Source organism: Strix uralensis, chromosome 13, assembly GCF_047716275.1.
Source record: "Strix uralensis isolate ZFMK-TIS-50842 chromosome 13, bStrUra1, whole genome shotgun sequence".
In the NCBI taxonomy this organism is placed as follows: domain Eukaryota; kingdom Metazoa; phylum Chordata; class Aves; order Strigiformes; family Strigidae; genus Strix; species Strix uralensis.
The window spans coordinates 24,605,171-24,619,661 of record NC_133984.1 but is presented as its reverse complement, the minus strand read 5'-3'; the positions used below and the strand labels follow the sequence as shown (position 1 = coordinate 24,619,661).

Here is a 14,491-nt window from a genome sequence, read left to right as displayed (position 1 = left end):
TAATGCTGCAGGAAGCTGCCTGTGCCCTGCCATCCTGCAGAGATGCCCAAAGACGCTGCTCACCCCCCTGCCCTCTTTCCCACTGCAGATGAGGTGGAAGCCAAAACCCAGGAAGTCAGCGTGTGCCTGGAAGACATCATGGAGAAGCTGCGGAGCGCCTTCCCCAACTCTCGAGGTACTCGAGTGAAATCCCCCTCTCTGGCCTCTTACTGCTCCCTCAGATGAGGTTTTCCCCACAGACCCCTGCCCTGATCCTAGCTTCCCTGCGACGGCCGATCCCCCGCAGCGCCTACAGCCAAGAGCTATGCTGCCGCGGCGCTGCTGGGACTGGTGTGTGGCCTGGGTGCAGAGAGGATGAGGAGGAGGTTTCACACCTGCAAGGAGAGGCAATCAGAGCTGCCAAGAGTACGGACCAACTAGATCTCCTCAGATGAGCTGCAAGGCAGCCTCCTGCCCTGCTTGGGACCCCGCACCCTGCGGGGCTCTCCACTGCGAAGACGGACAGACCTGTCAGCATCAAGTTTGCAGTGATCACCTTGAGCCACCTCCTCGCTGCATCCCTGCCCAGACCCCTTTCCAGGAGAGGTCGAGGCCCCAGTTACCTGGCACGATGGAAGAAATGGTGCAAGCTCTCCTAACTGTTCATGGATGGCTCTTCCCAGCAGGGATGGGGACTGGGAGTTGCATGTGTGGACAGTGGTCCACTTGCCCAGTGGGTTTTGGTGTTGGTCTTTCTGCTGCCCCTCTGTGCTCCAGCCCAGGACCAGCACTCGGTCCCTCACCCAGGCTGCCCATGTGTGTGCCAGCGGGGAGACACTGCTCAGTGCCAGCACTAATATGAGCTGGGGGAGAGCTTCCCCCTCTGCCCACGTAGACCCTTGGCCACTTTCTGTCATTCCTGAGCAGGATCATTCTGGCTCCGCAGCAGCCCCATCCTAACCAGGTGGCTCTGAGTCCTATTTTCCTGACCATTTCTCTTTCAGGTATGACCTCCCTTATCTAACAACTCCTGTGAGCCAGAGGCTTTTCCTAACCAGCTACCTGGCTGCTTTCCTCCCCCTCCTCTCCCTGCCATGCTCCCTGTGCTGCGGCAGACCTCGCACAGACTCCCTCTGAGACGGTCGTGCAGGATGCTTGTCAGCTCCAGAAGATCTCAGGGCAACATAGGTCATGCAGGAGTGGGACTGTGGGCTCCCCAGGAGGCTGGCTCGGTAACTTGGCCACAGTGTCCAAGCCTGGGTGGAAAGGTTCAGAAGAACGAACTCAAGCTGTGAAAGGTGAAAGCTGCCTGCCTCCCCCAGCGCTCACAGGCTGCAGCCCTCGGGGGATGCAAAGCTCAGCATCCCGCTCTGCCCAGGGGCCTCCAGGTTTATGGGCACCAAAACGCTCCTGGAGCCATACGGTTTTTAAAAGAACTCTTTCGAGCAGCATCCAGCTGCCAGCCTTACGGATTGTACTCTCTCTGCCACCCAGGGCTCTGCAGCCAGCCAGCACATACCGTCTGGTGGGGAGAGTCTGCGAGATTTATGGAGTAGGGATGAGTCCATGTTAGAGCTTCAGCCCAGCTAGTAGCCTTATCCTGAGAGGGTCTTTATAACAGAGCCTTATCATTTAATTTGCATATATTTCTATATATTATATATACATGTTCTGTACCTAAATACTCTCATGGACTCACTCCATTAAATTCTAACACTTTAAGTGTAGCTGTCCTTCACTTTCAGTCCAGCCCAACATCCACTCCCGTGGGGACCAGCACCTTCTGTGTTGCTGGTGCTGCCCTGGAGCAGGACTGGGCGCCCAGTGAAGGGCCAGACCGGCAGCAGGTACTCTGTCCCGCCTGCTTTCCTGGGGAGCTGTGCCTTTGCACAGACAGAGAGCCTGTCCTGCCCAGCCCCAGCTCCATCCCTGGGGAGCCTGGGCTCCTGCGGCAGCCCATCCCCATGGCGCTGCAGGAAGGGGTTTCTCCAGCCATAGCTCCAGCCCTGGGGCCCACAGGATGTTGGGCTGTGATGCAGGAGCATAGTGGTGTGGGCAGGCAGGGTGCCTCCTCGCTGCCCCCAAGGAGCAGCTGCCCTGCTGCTGTCCCCCAGTTTGAGCTGGGCTGAGGGGCCAGAGGCATTCCCTGGAAGCAAGTGAGTCCCGCCGGGCAGCGGAGGCGGCTGTTCTGCAAGCTGGCAGGGTAGCTCGGTGGTGGTGGCTCCTGGTCCCAAAGGCTCCTTCAGGCTGGCTGTCTCATGCAGTGTTATGTCGAGAAAGAGGTAGAGTCAGGTGCTGTGGGGTGCCCCAGAGCGGAGGCCGAGATGATCCTGGTGCTCTGGGGCCACAGGTTGTGGAGGGATACGAGATACCTGAGCTCACAGGGCAGGGTGCAGGCAGGGCTGCATGCCAGCGTGACATTCTGCCCAAAACAGGGCTTGCTGTGAGGACAGGGACGGGGCTGTTGTCGCTGGCTGGGACGGGATGCGGTGGTGAGCTGTTCAGGGAGGTTCGGACCAAGGCAGCGTCTGGAGGCACAGGTCTGTGCAGTCGGCGTCGGTGCGCCGCAGAGGCACGAAGCCTCAGGGAGGAGGCAGGGCGAGCCTTACGGCCGGGTGTCTGGGGTCCTGTGCCGCACGCTAGCAGCAGTGTAGGCTGCTGTCCTTGCCATCCCCTCCCACACCCGGGCAAGCAACAGGAGTGCAGTGGTGGTGGCACTGGTGTTAGCCTGGCTGTAAGCATGCTGTGTGCTGAGGGACCACAGGCCAGCCTGCGACACCTGGCCGGACCCCCCCCCCCATTATCCCAGTGGCAGGATGGGGGGAGCGTGGGGAGGAGCAAGGTTCTGGCCTGAGGATGAGGACAGGAGTACCCAGCCAGGGGGGGGGAGCTGGAAAAGGCAGGACGAGGGCAGAGCTGCTGACCCCAGTGCAGGGAGCAGTGGGGGCCGGGCTGGGGGCGCAGGCTGTGTTTGAGAGCTGGGATGCTGCAGGGAGGGGAGCAGGCTGGCTAACGCTCTGGTAACCATGTACCGTGGTGCTGCTGTCATTGCTGCTTCGCGCCATCTCTGCTCTGGAAAGAGAATAAATTTGTATTTATACTGAGACCCGGACTGGTGCTCTGGCCTCTTCTATCTGTGCACCTTGGCTGAGTCAGGGCAGCTCCTGCGTTGTGCCATCCTGGCACCACTCCTGCAGAGCTGCTGGGACACGGATGTCCCTGTGTCACCCTGGCTGTCCACACCATTCACGTCAGAGCACAAGCTGTGAGCGGAGCCCTGGGCTCCCCAGAGCAGGTGCATCCCCTGACCACCATTTTCCTTCGTCGTCTTCCAGCAAGGTCTGCTTGGGGCCACATGGCAGCCTGAGGGTTGGGACAGGGGCTGTGTAGGGACAGTTCCTCTTCTTCACCTGGGGACTTCTGCTGTAGGAAATCCTTCAGCCCCAGGAAGGATGGAGGCAGCAGTGGGACGCTGGGCGGGCAGTCCTCTCCCTCCGTGCTTTCTCCCTGGAGCCCCATTAGGTCTCCAGTGCCCAGAGGTGTCCAGGTGCCTCTGTCCCAAGTGCTGCCCATGTTCCCTCTGTGGCACAGTGAGGGGACCAGCTGAGGACTAGCCCAGGGCAAGGCTGGGGCCTCTCAGGCCCTCCCCAAGGCACAGGGTGCAGCCCAGCCTCAGCTGACAGTGAAGCCTGCCCAGGACTGATAGTTGTAGGGCTGGACCTGTTCTCCCCCCTGCCTGGAAGGGCTGGTGATGCTGGGCAAAAGCTCACGTGGTGCTACTGCAGGGAAAGCACGGGGACAGCTCTCATACAGGAGAGATTCAGGAGCTTAAATGTGGGTGAAATACAACCTCTTTAACGCCCCCTCTCGAGGGTAGAGCAAAATGCCCCATCCCCATCCCTGCACCACAGGCCCCAGGGTAAGGCACAGGTGTGGGCTTTTATCAGGGAAGCTGGTCATGTCCAGAAACAAATCCAGCACACGGTGCCAGGGAAGAGCTTTTATTTCGCAGCCAGCAAAGCTCAGCAGGGTCCAGCTGAAAGGCACTGGAGCCGATGAGTCAGGGCAGGGAGGCAGCGGGCTCTGCTGCACAGCGGGGTGGTGGCCCCAGGGTGAGGACAGCATTGTTCCTGTGCCCTGGGGCTCCCTCTCAGCATACAGCAGCCCCGCTGCCTGTGCTGTGCCTTCTCGTCAGTGGTCCAGCAGCCTTCCCCCATCCAGGGGTAGCGGGCCCTGCTCAGGGCAGGCTGTGCCCCAGGGTTGTGGTCCTGAGCTCTGTTTTCTCTGCACTGCCCTGGGGGCGCATCACCCCCTTCCCTGGCTGCTACGGGGTAGGGGGCTACTTCTGCCCCTCCGCCCAGCTCCTCATCTGCCCCTGAGTGCCCAGCCTGGGACACTGCCCCAGGGGTGAAGCTGTCTGGGGGGGTGTTGCCTTCCCCAGCATTTCCTCAGCGGCTGCCTGCTTGCTACTCCCTGCAGCTCCTCTCTTCCAGCGTGTCTGTGGGTGTTTCGTCCTCTAGCTCCGGGAGCCCCTCAGCTGGCCCCGGTCCCTCTCTGGGTGGCCCTGGCTCTGGGGCTTCGCCTGGCTCAGCCCCGGTCATGATCCCTGTGTCAGCTCCCTCTGCCCCACCGGCTCCCTGCTCCAGCCCCTGTCTGAGCCCTGCTGCCTCATCTTGCCCTACAGCCAGCTTTTCCACCTCTGCTGCTGGGCCCGCCGCCTCCTCCTCCTCCTCCTCCTCTGCCTCTGCCACCCCCTCCTCTGCCTCTGCCACCTCCTCCTCCGCCTCTGCCACCTCCTCCTCCTCCTCCTCCTCCTCTGCCACCTCCTCCTCCTCCTCCTCCTCTGCCTCTGCCACCTCCTCCTCCTCCTCTGCCTCTGCCACCTCCTCCTCCTCCTCCTCCTCCTCCTCTGCCACCACCTCCTCCGCCTCTGCCTCCTCCTCCGCCTCTGCCTCCTCCTCCGCCTCTGCCTCCTCCTCCGCCTCCTCCTCCTCCTCCGCCTCCTCCTCCTCCTCCGCCTCCTCCTCCTCCTCCGCCTCCTCCTCCTCCTCCGCCTCTGCCTCCTCCTCCGCCACCTCTGCCACCTTCTCCTCTGCCTCCGCCTCCGCCTCCTCTGCCTCCTCCTCCTCCTCTGCCTCCTCCTCCTCCTCTGCCTCCCTCCTTGCTCCCCAGCTCTCTGGTTCCACCCCACAGGTACCCAGGGTTGCTTCTTCTGACAGTCCCATCCCATCTCTTGCTTCCAGCTCTACCCCCACAGGCTGCCCCTGGGCTGCTTCTCTGTCTGGTGCTGCCCCTTCACACCCAGCCCCAGGAGTCCCTTGTTCTGCTTGCTCAGCCCCTGGTTGTTCCTTGGTCCCTGCACCCTGCTCCCCTTGTGCAGGGGTCTCTGGGACACGGAGCTCACCCTGGGGTGCCTCTTCCTGCAGCATCACCCTGTCACCCACCTCCCTCCTCTCCTGCCTCATGCTGACCCGTGGCCCCCGGGGTGGCTGGAAGAGTCCCTGATAGCGCTTCCGATCCTCCACGTGCTTCTTCCTCATCCTCTCCCCCAGCTGCTTCATCTCCTTCTTCACAGCAGCCGCCATGGAGGGGTCAAGGTTAGACGCTCGCAGGAAGTCCTCCCGCGCCTCCCGCTCGTTCCAGACAGCAGCGTGGGCCTTCGCCCGCTTGAAATAGGCCTTGGCATTGTCTGCCGGGACAGGAGAGACCCCGTGGGGGTCCTGCAGCTCAGTGCCACCAGCCACAGGAGCTGGGGACCCTGGGAACCCAGGGGACAGAGAGCACAGGTGCCATCGCAGGCAAGGGAACAGAGGGGGAAGACAGTTAGGTCGGGGTACTGTCATGGGCAGGGACATCTGGGGAGGTGATGTGCAGGGATCGTCATGCACAAGGGGAACCATGGTGGGCAGGGGGAGCTGGATGGTGTGGGACAACATCATGGGCAGGGTGACCTAGAGGACACGGGTTGCAGGTGCCATTGTGGGCAGGGAAAACCAGGGCAGGGGCAGGGGGATTTGGGACACAGGTTCTGCAGTGGACATGGGGATCCAGATGACCAAGGTACCATCACAGGTAGAGGGATGGGGGATGAGCATTGTCATGGATGGGGGAGCCAGAGGACAGTGTCCATGGGGGCTATGGGCACAGCGGGGGGTGGGGGGTACCGTTGTGTTTCTGGAGGAGCTCCGTCATGTGCTCCAGCACCTCATAGTACTCGCCCAGCTCCAGCTGGCACTGGCAGTAGTTGAGCACCAGCGGCGTGACCAGGTTCTCCAGCTTCAGCCAGCCCTCTTCCCACGGCTTCTCCTGCCCCAGGGAGCCACAGTGGGTGGTTCACAGCTGCAGCCAGGATCCCCAGGGGAGTGCTTCACTGAGGAAACCCAGCCAGGGATGACAGGAGGTGGCTGGGTCCCACTCACCTTAGCCTGGAGGTTCCTCAGGCAGATGACAGCCTCCTGGTACTTTGCCGCTGCCTGCCCAAACTCCTTGCGGAGGACGAGGCGGTTGCCCTCGCTGTGCAGCACAGGCACTGCTGCCAGCTTTTCCTCCTTGCTCATCGCCCAGGTGTCCCGCTTGTACGCTGAGGGCTCCTCCACCTGCACAGGCACCAGGAGCTGAGCTGCCTGCCCCGGCAGCCCCTGTGCTGGCAGCCATCCCCACCATCCCCCTTACCCGGAACAACTCCATGATGAAGATGAGGGGCTGCGGCGTCCGCTGCAGCTCGTCCAGGTCGTCATAGCCCGTGCTGTGGTAGTCAAACATGTTGCCCATGCCGCAGCGGTGATTCTGCCCTTCCAGGGGGTCCTGGCCCTCTGCGATCCTCCGCATGCCCCTGGAGACCAGGGCGTACATGCCCGTGTGCTGCAAGGAGGGGGAGCACCCTGCTCAGCTGCATGGGGCCAGCCTGCACCCCCTTCCTCTGGGGCAGCGCCCCTGCTGCTGTGGCTAAGTGACACCTGTGCCCCCTGTGCTTGCACCAGGCAAGGCTGGAGCACCTCTGGGTGCATGGTGCTGTGCCCTGGCTCTGCAGAAAGGAGGGGGAGTGGGTGCCCACGGGCCCCTCACTCACGATGGCGTCGCACCAGAACTCGGCCACCTCCCCGGCTCTCATGGAGCTGAGCAGCGTCTCCCAGATCTCCAGCTTGAACATCTTGCCCACGATGAGCTCCATGGGGATGCCAGCTTCCCGGCTGTCATCGATCACTGTCCGCTCAAAGTCATCCTTCAGCGTCTGGAAGTGGAAGGTGATCTGCCCCAGAGAAAGCTCAGTGTCAAGCCGGGGCAGGCACCACAGTGAGAGCCCTCCATCCCCTCACCAGCCCCGAATCCCTCTGCCACGGGGCCAGGATGTGGGGCCAAGCCTGCTCCCAGTAAGGTGCTGGTTTGATTGGCAGCTCTCCATCCACAGCAGGAGATTGTGCCTCCTACCCACTTGCTTTGACAGCAAGCAGATGGTGGAGTATCTTAACACCCATCGGTACTACATCCTGCTGCTCTCTTTGGATCCCCCTTTATAACCCAGTACACGGCGCTCCCACAGCATACACCAGGACCTGGCAGTACCCACACTCATCTGCCCATACCCCTGGGCTGGGAAATCTCATAAACCCCCCCAGAGCTCCCGCCTTGCACCCCTCACTCCTGTTTGACACACATCAGGAAAGGCAGATTTCCAGCAACCCATCGTAGGTGCTGAGCTCCGACGGCCCCAGGAGCGAGGGAGGAGGCAAGTGACAGCACCAGTGCAGGGTGAAGGCAGTGGGCAGTACCAGTGGTCACTGTGAGAAAAATGGGGCTGCACGTGCCCAGAACAGCCCTTCCTGCCCCCGCCTTGCGAGGGATCTCCTGGAGATGGGACCTCCCCAAACCACAGATCTGGAGCTCAGCTTGTGAGCAGGGAATCTAACCATAACGGGCAGGGTGTCGCACCCACTCCCCTCTCCTAGGGCTTTGGGGTAACAACCAAGACAACTTACCTTGCTCCCATCCTGCAACTTCGGCAGCTCCCCTTGGCCTCCGTGCAGAATCTTCTTTTTGACCCCTTCCACATTCAGCAGGTAGGTTTCCTCCATGGCCGCTCCTGCCAGCCCCCAGAAGCAGGTCACAGCCTGACGCACATGGGTGCACTCCGGCCCTTCCCAAGCTCCTTGTCTTCCTCAGGGTATCGCCCTTTCTTGACTATCTGGACGCGTCATCTCCCAGGGCTGCTGCTGGCCTCTCCCTTTCTGTGCTGGGGGCAGAGCTTGGAAGCCTTCTCCCCTTCCCCTGCCCTTTAGGCTGCAAGAGGGGTGTCCTGCTGTGGCACACCCTCGCTGACGCCCCTGGTGCCCTCCGTTGCGTTCTGGAACTGCCTTTCTAATCCTCTTTCCACCCTACCAGGTTAATCTGGGATTTGCCTGCCTAGTCTGTAAGGAATTAAAGAAACTCCCTGATCAGGAGGGCCTTGTTCCTCCCACAGAGTGACAGCTTGCAGGGTCCCCTTCACACACAGTCTCCCTTTGGCCCAGCCCTGCAAGGAGGATTTCAGCAGTGCTGCTCTGTGCTCCAGAGACCAGAAGGGAACACACCAGGGTTGGAAACAGTACTTTATTGAGTCTGGTTTGCAGACACAAGCATGCCTCAAACACAAGAACAAGCTCCTGCCAGGCCACAGCCCACCAAGAAGATGCAGAAAGCTGCACTGCACTGTCCTAGGGAGAACTAAAGCCCTCTGGGAGAATGGTCCTGAATATTTACAGTAAATCCAGCGTTTTGGCTGCTCTCACGGGCATAGCCTGACTCTTTAGCTGCCCCAGCCAAACCCAGCACGATGTATGTGAGAGCAGCTCTGGACACGGAGCCTCTAGCACTGCCCAGCAGCACATCTGGCAGAAGTGTGTGAGTAAAGACTTCAGCACGGCAGATGAGCAACACTTCCAGCTCTGCTTGCAGGTACAGAGACCCAGGCCTGCTCCTCACTTCTCCATGAGGGACTCCAGCTGCTCCTGCAGGGACGTCATCTGGGAAGAGGGAGGGAGGGACTGCAGTGAGGTGTGGCTGGGACTCAAGGCAGCTCCAGCCCAAGCACTCAGGGTTCCTGCAGATCTTCCCCTGCACTAGGAGCTGCTGTGCCCGTAGGTTGCCGGAGCCGTGCCTGGGCAACTCTGCGGCAGAACTCACTGGGGAAGCTGCACAACAGGAACCCAGGAGTGGAAACCTCCTGCCTTAGTGCCTGGTTAAAACTCAGCAGAGCTGCCCAGGCAAGAAATCTGCAACGAGCCTGCAGCTACTGCCTTTCTCATGCAGGTGTGCCAGTGGGTTTCTGTGTCATGTGTTACTCAGCAGCCTTGGCCTGCAGACTCGACACGTTTTGGCTCACTGCGCCTCCAGAAGGCTGCAGTCAACCCCATTTCCTACACCTCCTTGTGTCTTGGGAAGCTCCATGCAACTACACATGAAGTACAACCTCACCTCACCTGTAACACCGGAGTTCAAAGCAGCTGGTGTGGTGTAAACATTCAGGAAACTTTGTCAGAGGCCAAGCCTAGAACCGTGTTGTGCCCCAGTCCTTCCCACCCACTGGGGGATTTTCCTCACCTGCTGTTTCTCTCGCTCTTCCTGCTGCTTGAACTCATCCAGCACGGCCTGGAGACGGGTCTGCAGAGACAAACACGCCAGACCACAGTTACCAATGTGTTCTCAACTGAAGGGCAGCTGGCACACGTCAAATAGTGCAGCAAGTCCCAAGCTGCACTGACAACCAACCCCCTTACCTCCTGCAGTTTCATGGATTGTTTTGCCTCCATGCAGAAATGCTGGAGTGTGTATGGTCACACAACTATTTTTAACCCAGCAGGCAAAGGCCCCGCTGGCTTTTCCAGGGTAGCAGCTGAATCACCCTGCTGGATCTAATGGCAAGCCAGCGCTAAGCAGAAGACTTGAAGAGACCCCAGGAGAGCTCTCACCTTGAGGGCTAGGTTCTCCACTTTCATGATGAGATCTTCCTGGCGCTTCCTCCTGTCCTGGGTCTCCTGGAGTTTACTTTTCAGGTTGTCAATCTGCTTCTGGATCCCCATGACTGGGAGAGAGAGTGAGCTCGGACCCAGAGCAGCAGCAGAGGTGGGCAGCCTGCCTGGCGCCCCGCTGACTCTGCTGCGCTCTGCCGCTCACTCACCTATTTGGTTGGACCCCTCGTTCTCCTGTTGCTGCCCATCGGACTCATTCAGCTTGTCCTGCAGCTGCCTCTCCAAGTCCTCCTCAGTGTCCATGATGTTCAGGTCTTCGTCATCATGATGATCCCTCTCATCTTCATCTTCGCTGCTGCTGCTGATGTCATTAAATATCTCCCGCAGTTCATCATGTTCTAAAGGGTGCAAAAGGGAAGAGGAAAAACACAGCTGATGACCTCCCAGCACCCTTTGCCTGCCAGGAACCACGTAAGTGCAGGGTGCCCGTCTCAACACCCTCTCTCCTTTGCTCTGCTTAGGGCTTACTCCAGAGAGGATGTGCCCAACCGATTATTTAGTGGCTAGAACGAAAACAACAGCCTTCCCCACTGCACCTGAGGAGCCATGGCCTTGCTTATGTCCTGACATCCCTGGGGAGGAGATGTCCAAGCTGGTGAGCGAACCATGGTTGTCAACTTCTTTTGTTTCATCTTCAGCAATGACTTCCCAGCCTGACAGCAGGAACAGACGAGTCAAGGGAAAAAGAGGAACACGAAAGATGCAGTATGACAAAAGAATGCTAGAAACTGCACATGATTACTGTCCCTCCAAGTCTGGCCTTGCAGCCAGGGACATCCAGGACAAACCATCCCAGCCCCCTTTTTTGCTGACTTCCCCTCTGCTCTTACTTAAGCTCCTGCTCAGGACAACAGTACAATCTGCAAGGAAGGTCAAGAAACAATGAGCTTTCACAGAATTCCAGAGTCATCTCGGTTGGAAAAGCCCTTGAAGCTCCTCCAGTCCAACCATGAACCTCACCCTGACCGTTCCCAACTCCACCAGATCCCTCAGCGCTGGGTCAACCCGACTCTTCAACCCCTCCAGGGATGGGGACTCCCCCCCTGCCCTGGGCAGCCCATTCCAACGCCCAACAACCCCTTCTGCAAAGAAATACTTCCTAAGAGCCAGTCTGACCCTGCCCTGGCACAACTTTGAACAAGGCAAAGATGAAGCTCCAAAACTTCAGTGCCTCTTGTGTGCTTATCTCCCAGTCTCTCACACCCACACCAAGCTGAACTTGTCTCTCATTTCCACAACCTCCAGGGCACACACAGTGTCCTCTCCCCGGCTTGAGCTTTTTTTCTCCTAAAAGGATACGGACACTGACAGCTTCAGCATCTGTGCTCAGGAGACGCTTCACCTCTTTTTCCACATCAGGAGACTCGATATACTGGGCCAGAGAGGGGAAAGAGAACAGAGACACTGTTAAATGCCTCACGCACGCTGCTGGTGCTGATCAACTCCAACCCTCCACCTCTGGACAGAGCCATATTTCAACCCTCTCTTTTATGCTTTCTGCTCAGTCTTTGCTCGTGCTTACCCTGAAAGTAATTTATGCACCTCCAGAAAGCAATCCATCCCTTTTGTACAGAGCTCCTCGGTGGGCTGTGTGCTCTCACTTTTCTACTTATACTACTTATGAAACGAGACTTTCCCTGTGTATGCAGAAAGTCCTTGAGGTACCGTTTCCTGATGGATGGTCAGTTCAACTCCTTCCCATCTCATTCAAGAGAAGGTTTCATTTTTCACTTTTACATTAGCCGAGAATCTCAATGCAGTGACATCAAACCTCTCCTGTGGGCTATAAGAATGTCTCAAGTAATTTGTTTCCCAAATGTCACGTAAAATAGCACTCCATCCTGTTCTCAGAAACTGCAAAGTAGAGAAGAACAAGTCTTCCCAACCTCACGGTGCTGCATCTCCCCAACACCTTGCCTGGCTTCTGCATATGCACAGAGACAGTCTCTGAGCTCCATCTGTTGTCACTCCCCCAGCTGAAATGACAGTTATTCTATTTGTAGTGTTCCTTGTCGGGGAAGTGAACGGGCCATGCATAGAGAGAAGATTTCAGCTGGGAAAGCAGGAATGAGTGAAGCCTCATTTCCATGCGAGTCTTCCTTTCTTCTCTGTGAGCAGGAAGAGATGCACTATGGCAAGGCAGCCGCAGGAACGGAGGCCAGCAGTTCTCTGCACAGAGGATTCTCCCCTCAGGAGCATCTTGGAAAACATGGAGGAAGCACCCAAAGAGGTGTTTAAATCTACTACCCTCCCTTCACCTTCACCTTGGGAAAGGAAACATGTGAAGCAATGTTAAGAAATTACATGTTTTCTGGACTAATAGACAGTTACAGCTCTGAAGTCTCTGACTTCCCATCCCTTGGTTATTGCATCTCTATGTGTGAGAAGCAACCCACCTTCTTCTTAGCTGTCTTCCGGAATCGTCTCTTTCGTACATTTTTCAGGGGAAGAGTGACTGTGACAGAGGAAACAGATTGCATGTGTCAGGCAAAAGGGAGAGCTGCATGCCAAAAGGGAGAAGGAACAGAGAGAGCACTGAAAACGGAGCAGCAGCACAGCCAGGACACGGCAGTGGTGAGTGCCCTGCACAGCTGTGGGGATACTGGTGTGGTGGGATGGAGGGGTTGGGCACAGCCTCTACTCACTGCCATGGTTCCAGATGAATTTCTTCTCTCTGTCCTTGTCCTTCTTCTTGTTTGCCTTGGGGTCAGTGCTCACGGTCTGCTCTTCCAAAGGGGGGTAGAGATCACCATCCACAGTGCAAACAAGCATCTGGAATCCCCACATAAACATAAAGGGTGCTTATCGTAATGCAAGGACAAAAGGATGTGAAAACTTTTCTGGAAAACGAACGGTGACTGCCCACTGCATGTTGTGAGCCAAAGGGATTCAGAGCACGGGGCACGAGAAACACAATGTTTCACACCCAGCTCAGTTCCTACCCAAACACAGCAGCAGTTAAGCTGTTACAAGCACAATCACATTTCATGCTTCAGAAATGGGATTTCTAAACCCCAAGCAGGGTGGGGAATTTTAAACTGCTAACATTGCAAAAACACAGAAACTGGCCATGTTACACGGGGTGTCCAGCTGCCAAAGCGTAGAAGGGTTTTCCTGGAGACAGGAGCAAGGAATTAAGCTGTTGGGGCAGGCAAGAAGGACAGCCCGTACCTGACAAATATCTGCTGTCTTATAGAAGGTTTTCTTGTCAATGGTTTTTAAGCTCTCGATGATGCAGGGCAGATCCACCAGCTTGGCTGCCAGCGGCACGCGGTCTACGCGGACGATCCCGTGGCGCCCATCCGCTGCGGAAAGCCAGGGGACAGGTTAGTGCTGTCACTAAACGGCTAAACTGAGCAACACATTCACGGGCAGCAGAAATTTCACAGGAAAACACTTGCAAGTGGCACAGCCTGTGGACAGTCAGAGGAGTTTTAAGATGCCCTGATCCTCACTCACCGTGTAGCTCAATGGTGAGCCTGTCCTTCAAGTTGACATTTCCAGACTGTACCGCTCGCCGCACGGTGGAGGCGTATTCCTGGGGAGGTTGGACAGACTTATAGCAGGGCTGGGTGTGCTTCCTCTGAGAATCCCTGAAGGCTTCTATCCAACCTAACCAGCTTTAAACACCCCTGCCATCCCAGCGCAGAAAAACGACTGCAAGAGCTCCAATAAAAACTGCCCCCTCCTCCCGACAGCATGTGAACCCTGCGGCTCTGCCGCTGCCAGCGCCCTTCACACCTCCTGACACCCCACGGCCGGGACAGGGGCGTGAGGCCCCAAACAACCTCACAAATAGCATCGAGTGCGCTGACAGCCACAGCAACTGAAGACCCAGCACTGACTAAAGCTCTACCCGCACAGAAATTTCCTCTCTAACCCTCTAAGTTGTCTTCTGGGCCTCCCGCTCGGGGTGGCAGGAGCACCTCTGAAGAGGGGGTCGTGGAAAAATCTGTTCAAAAGAGTGGCCACGGGCTACTGAGAGGGCTTAGCAGTTCTACTGGATTCTGCTGTTGAGTTGATTTTTGTTTCACTCCCCAAGGCCAAAAGCATCCCCCCTGCTTCCCCGCCCCTCGCCAGGCGCGCAGCTTCCCCGCTGCCCCCCCCCCACCTCGCCAGCCCCCTCCCAGCCCGGGGCTGGCCGCGCACACCGGGCCTGTGGCCGCGCCGCCTCTCACCGGGGGCAGCCGCAGCACGAACTGGCTCTCCAGCTCGTGCGGGGCATCGTCCTTGCTCTTACTCATCCCTTCTGCTTCAGCTCGGAAAACGCGACCCGGTCACCTCCTGCCCGGGCCGGGCGCTGCCGCCCAGGGCCGGGGTGGGGGTTGGGGCCTTTCCGGGGCTCGGCGCTGCGCCGCTGTGGGGCGACACCCGCGGCAGGGCCTGGCCGGCGCTCACGGGAGCCCCGGGCTCGCCGCCGGAGCCTCCCCGGCCCAGCTCGGCCGGCCGCCGGCGGAAGCGAGGCCCGGTGCGCTGGCAGCGGCTGCCCCGCCCGCCCCGCCCGTTCC

General features: G+C 58.4%; 3 protein-coding genes across 5 annotated transcripts in view; 1 reads left to right on the top strand and 2 right to left on the bottom strand.

Moving 5' to 3' along the window:
• The window catches only part of DRP2 (dystrophin related protein 2), a 32,451-nt gene extending 29,360 nt beyond the window's left edge, over window positions 1-3,091 (top strand). For 2 of the 3 annotated variants that reach the window (XM_074882546.1, XM_074882547.1), the window contains exons 24-25: window positions 89-175; window positions 259-3,091. In XM_074882546.1, the coding sequence (XP_074738647.1) occupies window positions 89-175; window positions 259-434 (263 nt within the window). In that variant the 3' untranslated portion in view covers window positions 435-3,091. The remainder of the gene's footprint in view (window positions 1-88; window positions 176-258) is intronic. The other variant, XM_074882549.1, reaches the window with a different exon arrangement.
• Window positions 3,092-3,651: 560 nt separating this feature from the next.
• Window positions 3,652-8,412, bottom strand: LOC141949118 (aryl-hydrocarbon-interacting protein-like 1). Its single transcript, XM_074882349.1, has 8 exons — window positions 7,956-8,412; window positions 7,049-7,228; window positions 6,652-6,840; window positions 6,399-6,575; window positions 6,144-6,285; window positions 5,055-5,668; window positions 4,289-4,367; window positions 3,652-3,758 (listed from the first exon to the last, which is right to left on the bottom strand). Exons 1-8 carry the CDS (start codon window positions 8,049-8,051, stop codon window positions 3,652-3,654), a joined length of 1,584 nt encoding a protein of 527 aa, XP_074738450.1. The 5' UTR covers window positions 8,052-8,412.
• A 139-nt stretch (window positions 8,413-8,551) lies between these two features.
• On the bottom strand, window positions 8,552-14,466 carry TAF7L (TATA-box binding protein associated factor 7 like). Its single transcript, XM_074883188.1, has 11 exons — window positions 14,162-14,466; window positions 13,443-13,521; window positions 13,155-13,288; window positions 12,629-12,755; window positions 12,380-12,438; window positions 11,283-11,355; window positions 10,520-10,636; window positions 10,133-10,321; window positions 9,924-10,036; window positions 9,556-9,615; window positions 8,552-8,978 (listed from the first exon to the last, which is right to left on the bottom strand). Exons 1-11 carry the CDS (start codon window positions 14,225-14,227, stop codon window positions 8,934-8,936), a joined length of 1,062 nt encoding a protein of 353 aa, XP_074739289.1. The 5' UTR covers window positions 14,228-14,466; the 3' UTR covers window positions 8,552-8,933.
• Window positions 14,467-14,491: the final 25 nt, after the last annotated feature.

Excerpts from the sequence above, each read along its gene's own strand:
- LOC141949118 (XM_074882349.1), bottom strand. The coding sequence starts at position 8,051 with ATGGAGGAAACCTACCTGCTGAATGTGGAAGGGGTCAAAAAGAAGATT. Across the intron at positions 6,841-7,048 it reads AGTTCTGGTGCGACGCCATC|CACACGGGCATGTACGCCCT; the intron begins GTGAGTGAGGGG and ends CCCTCCTTGCAG. Across the intron at positions 6,576-6,651 it reads TCATCATGGAGTTGTTCCGG|GTGGAGGAGCCCTCAGCGTA; the intron begins GTAAGGGGGATG and ends GTGCCTGTGCAG.
- TAF7L (XM_074883188.1), bottom strand. The coding sequence starts at position 14,227 with ATGAGTAAGAGCAAGGACGATGCCCCGCACGAGCTGGAGAGCCAGTTC. Across the intron at positions 13,289-13,442 it reads GCTCACCATTGAGCTACACG|CGGATGGGCGCCACGGGATC; the intron begins GTGAGTGAGGAT and ends GGCTTTCCGCAG. Across the intron at positions 12,439-12,628 it reads ATTCATCTGGAACCATGGCA|TCACTCTTCCCCTGAAAAAT; the intron begins GTGAGTAGAGGC and ends CCTCTGTCACAG.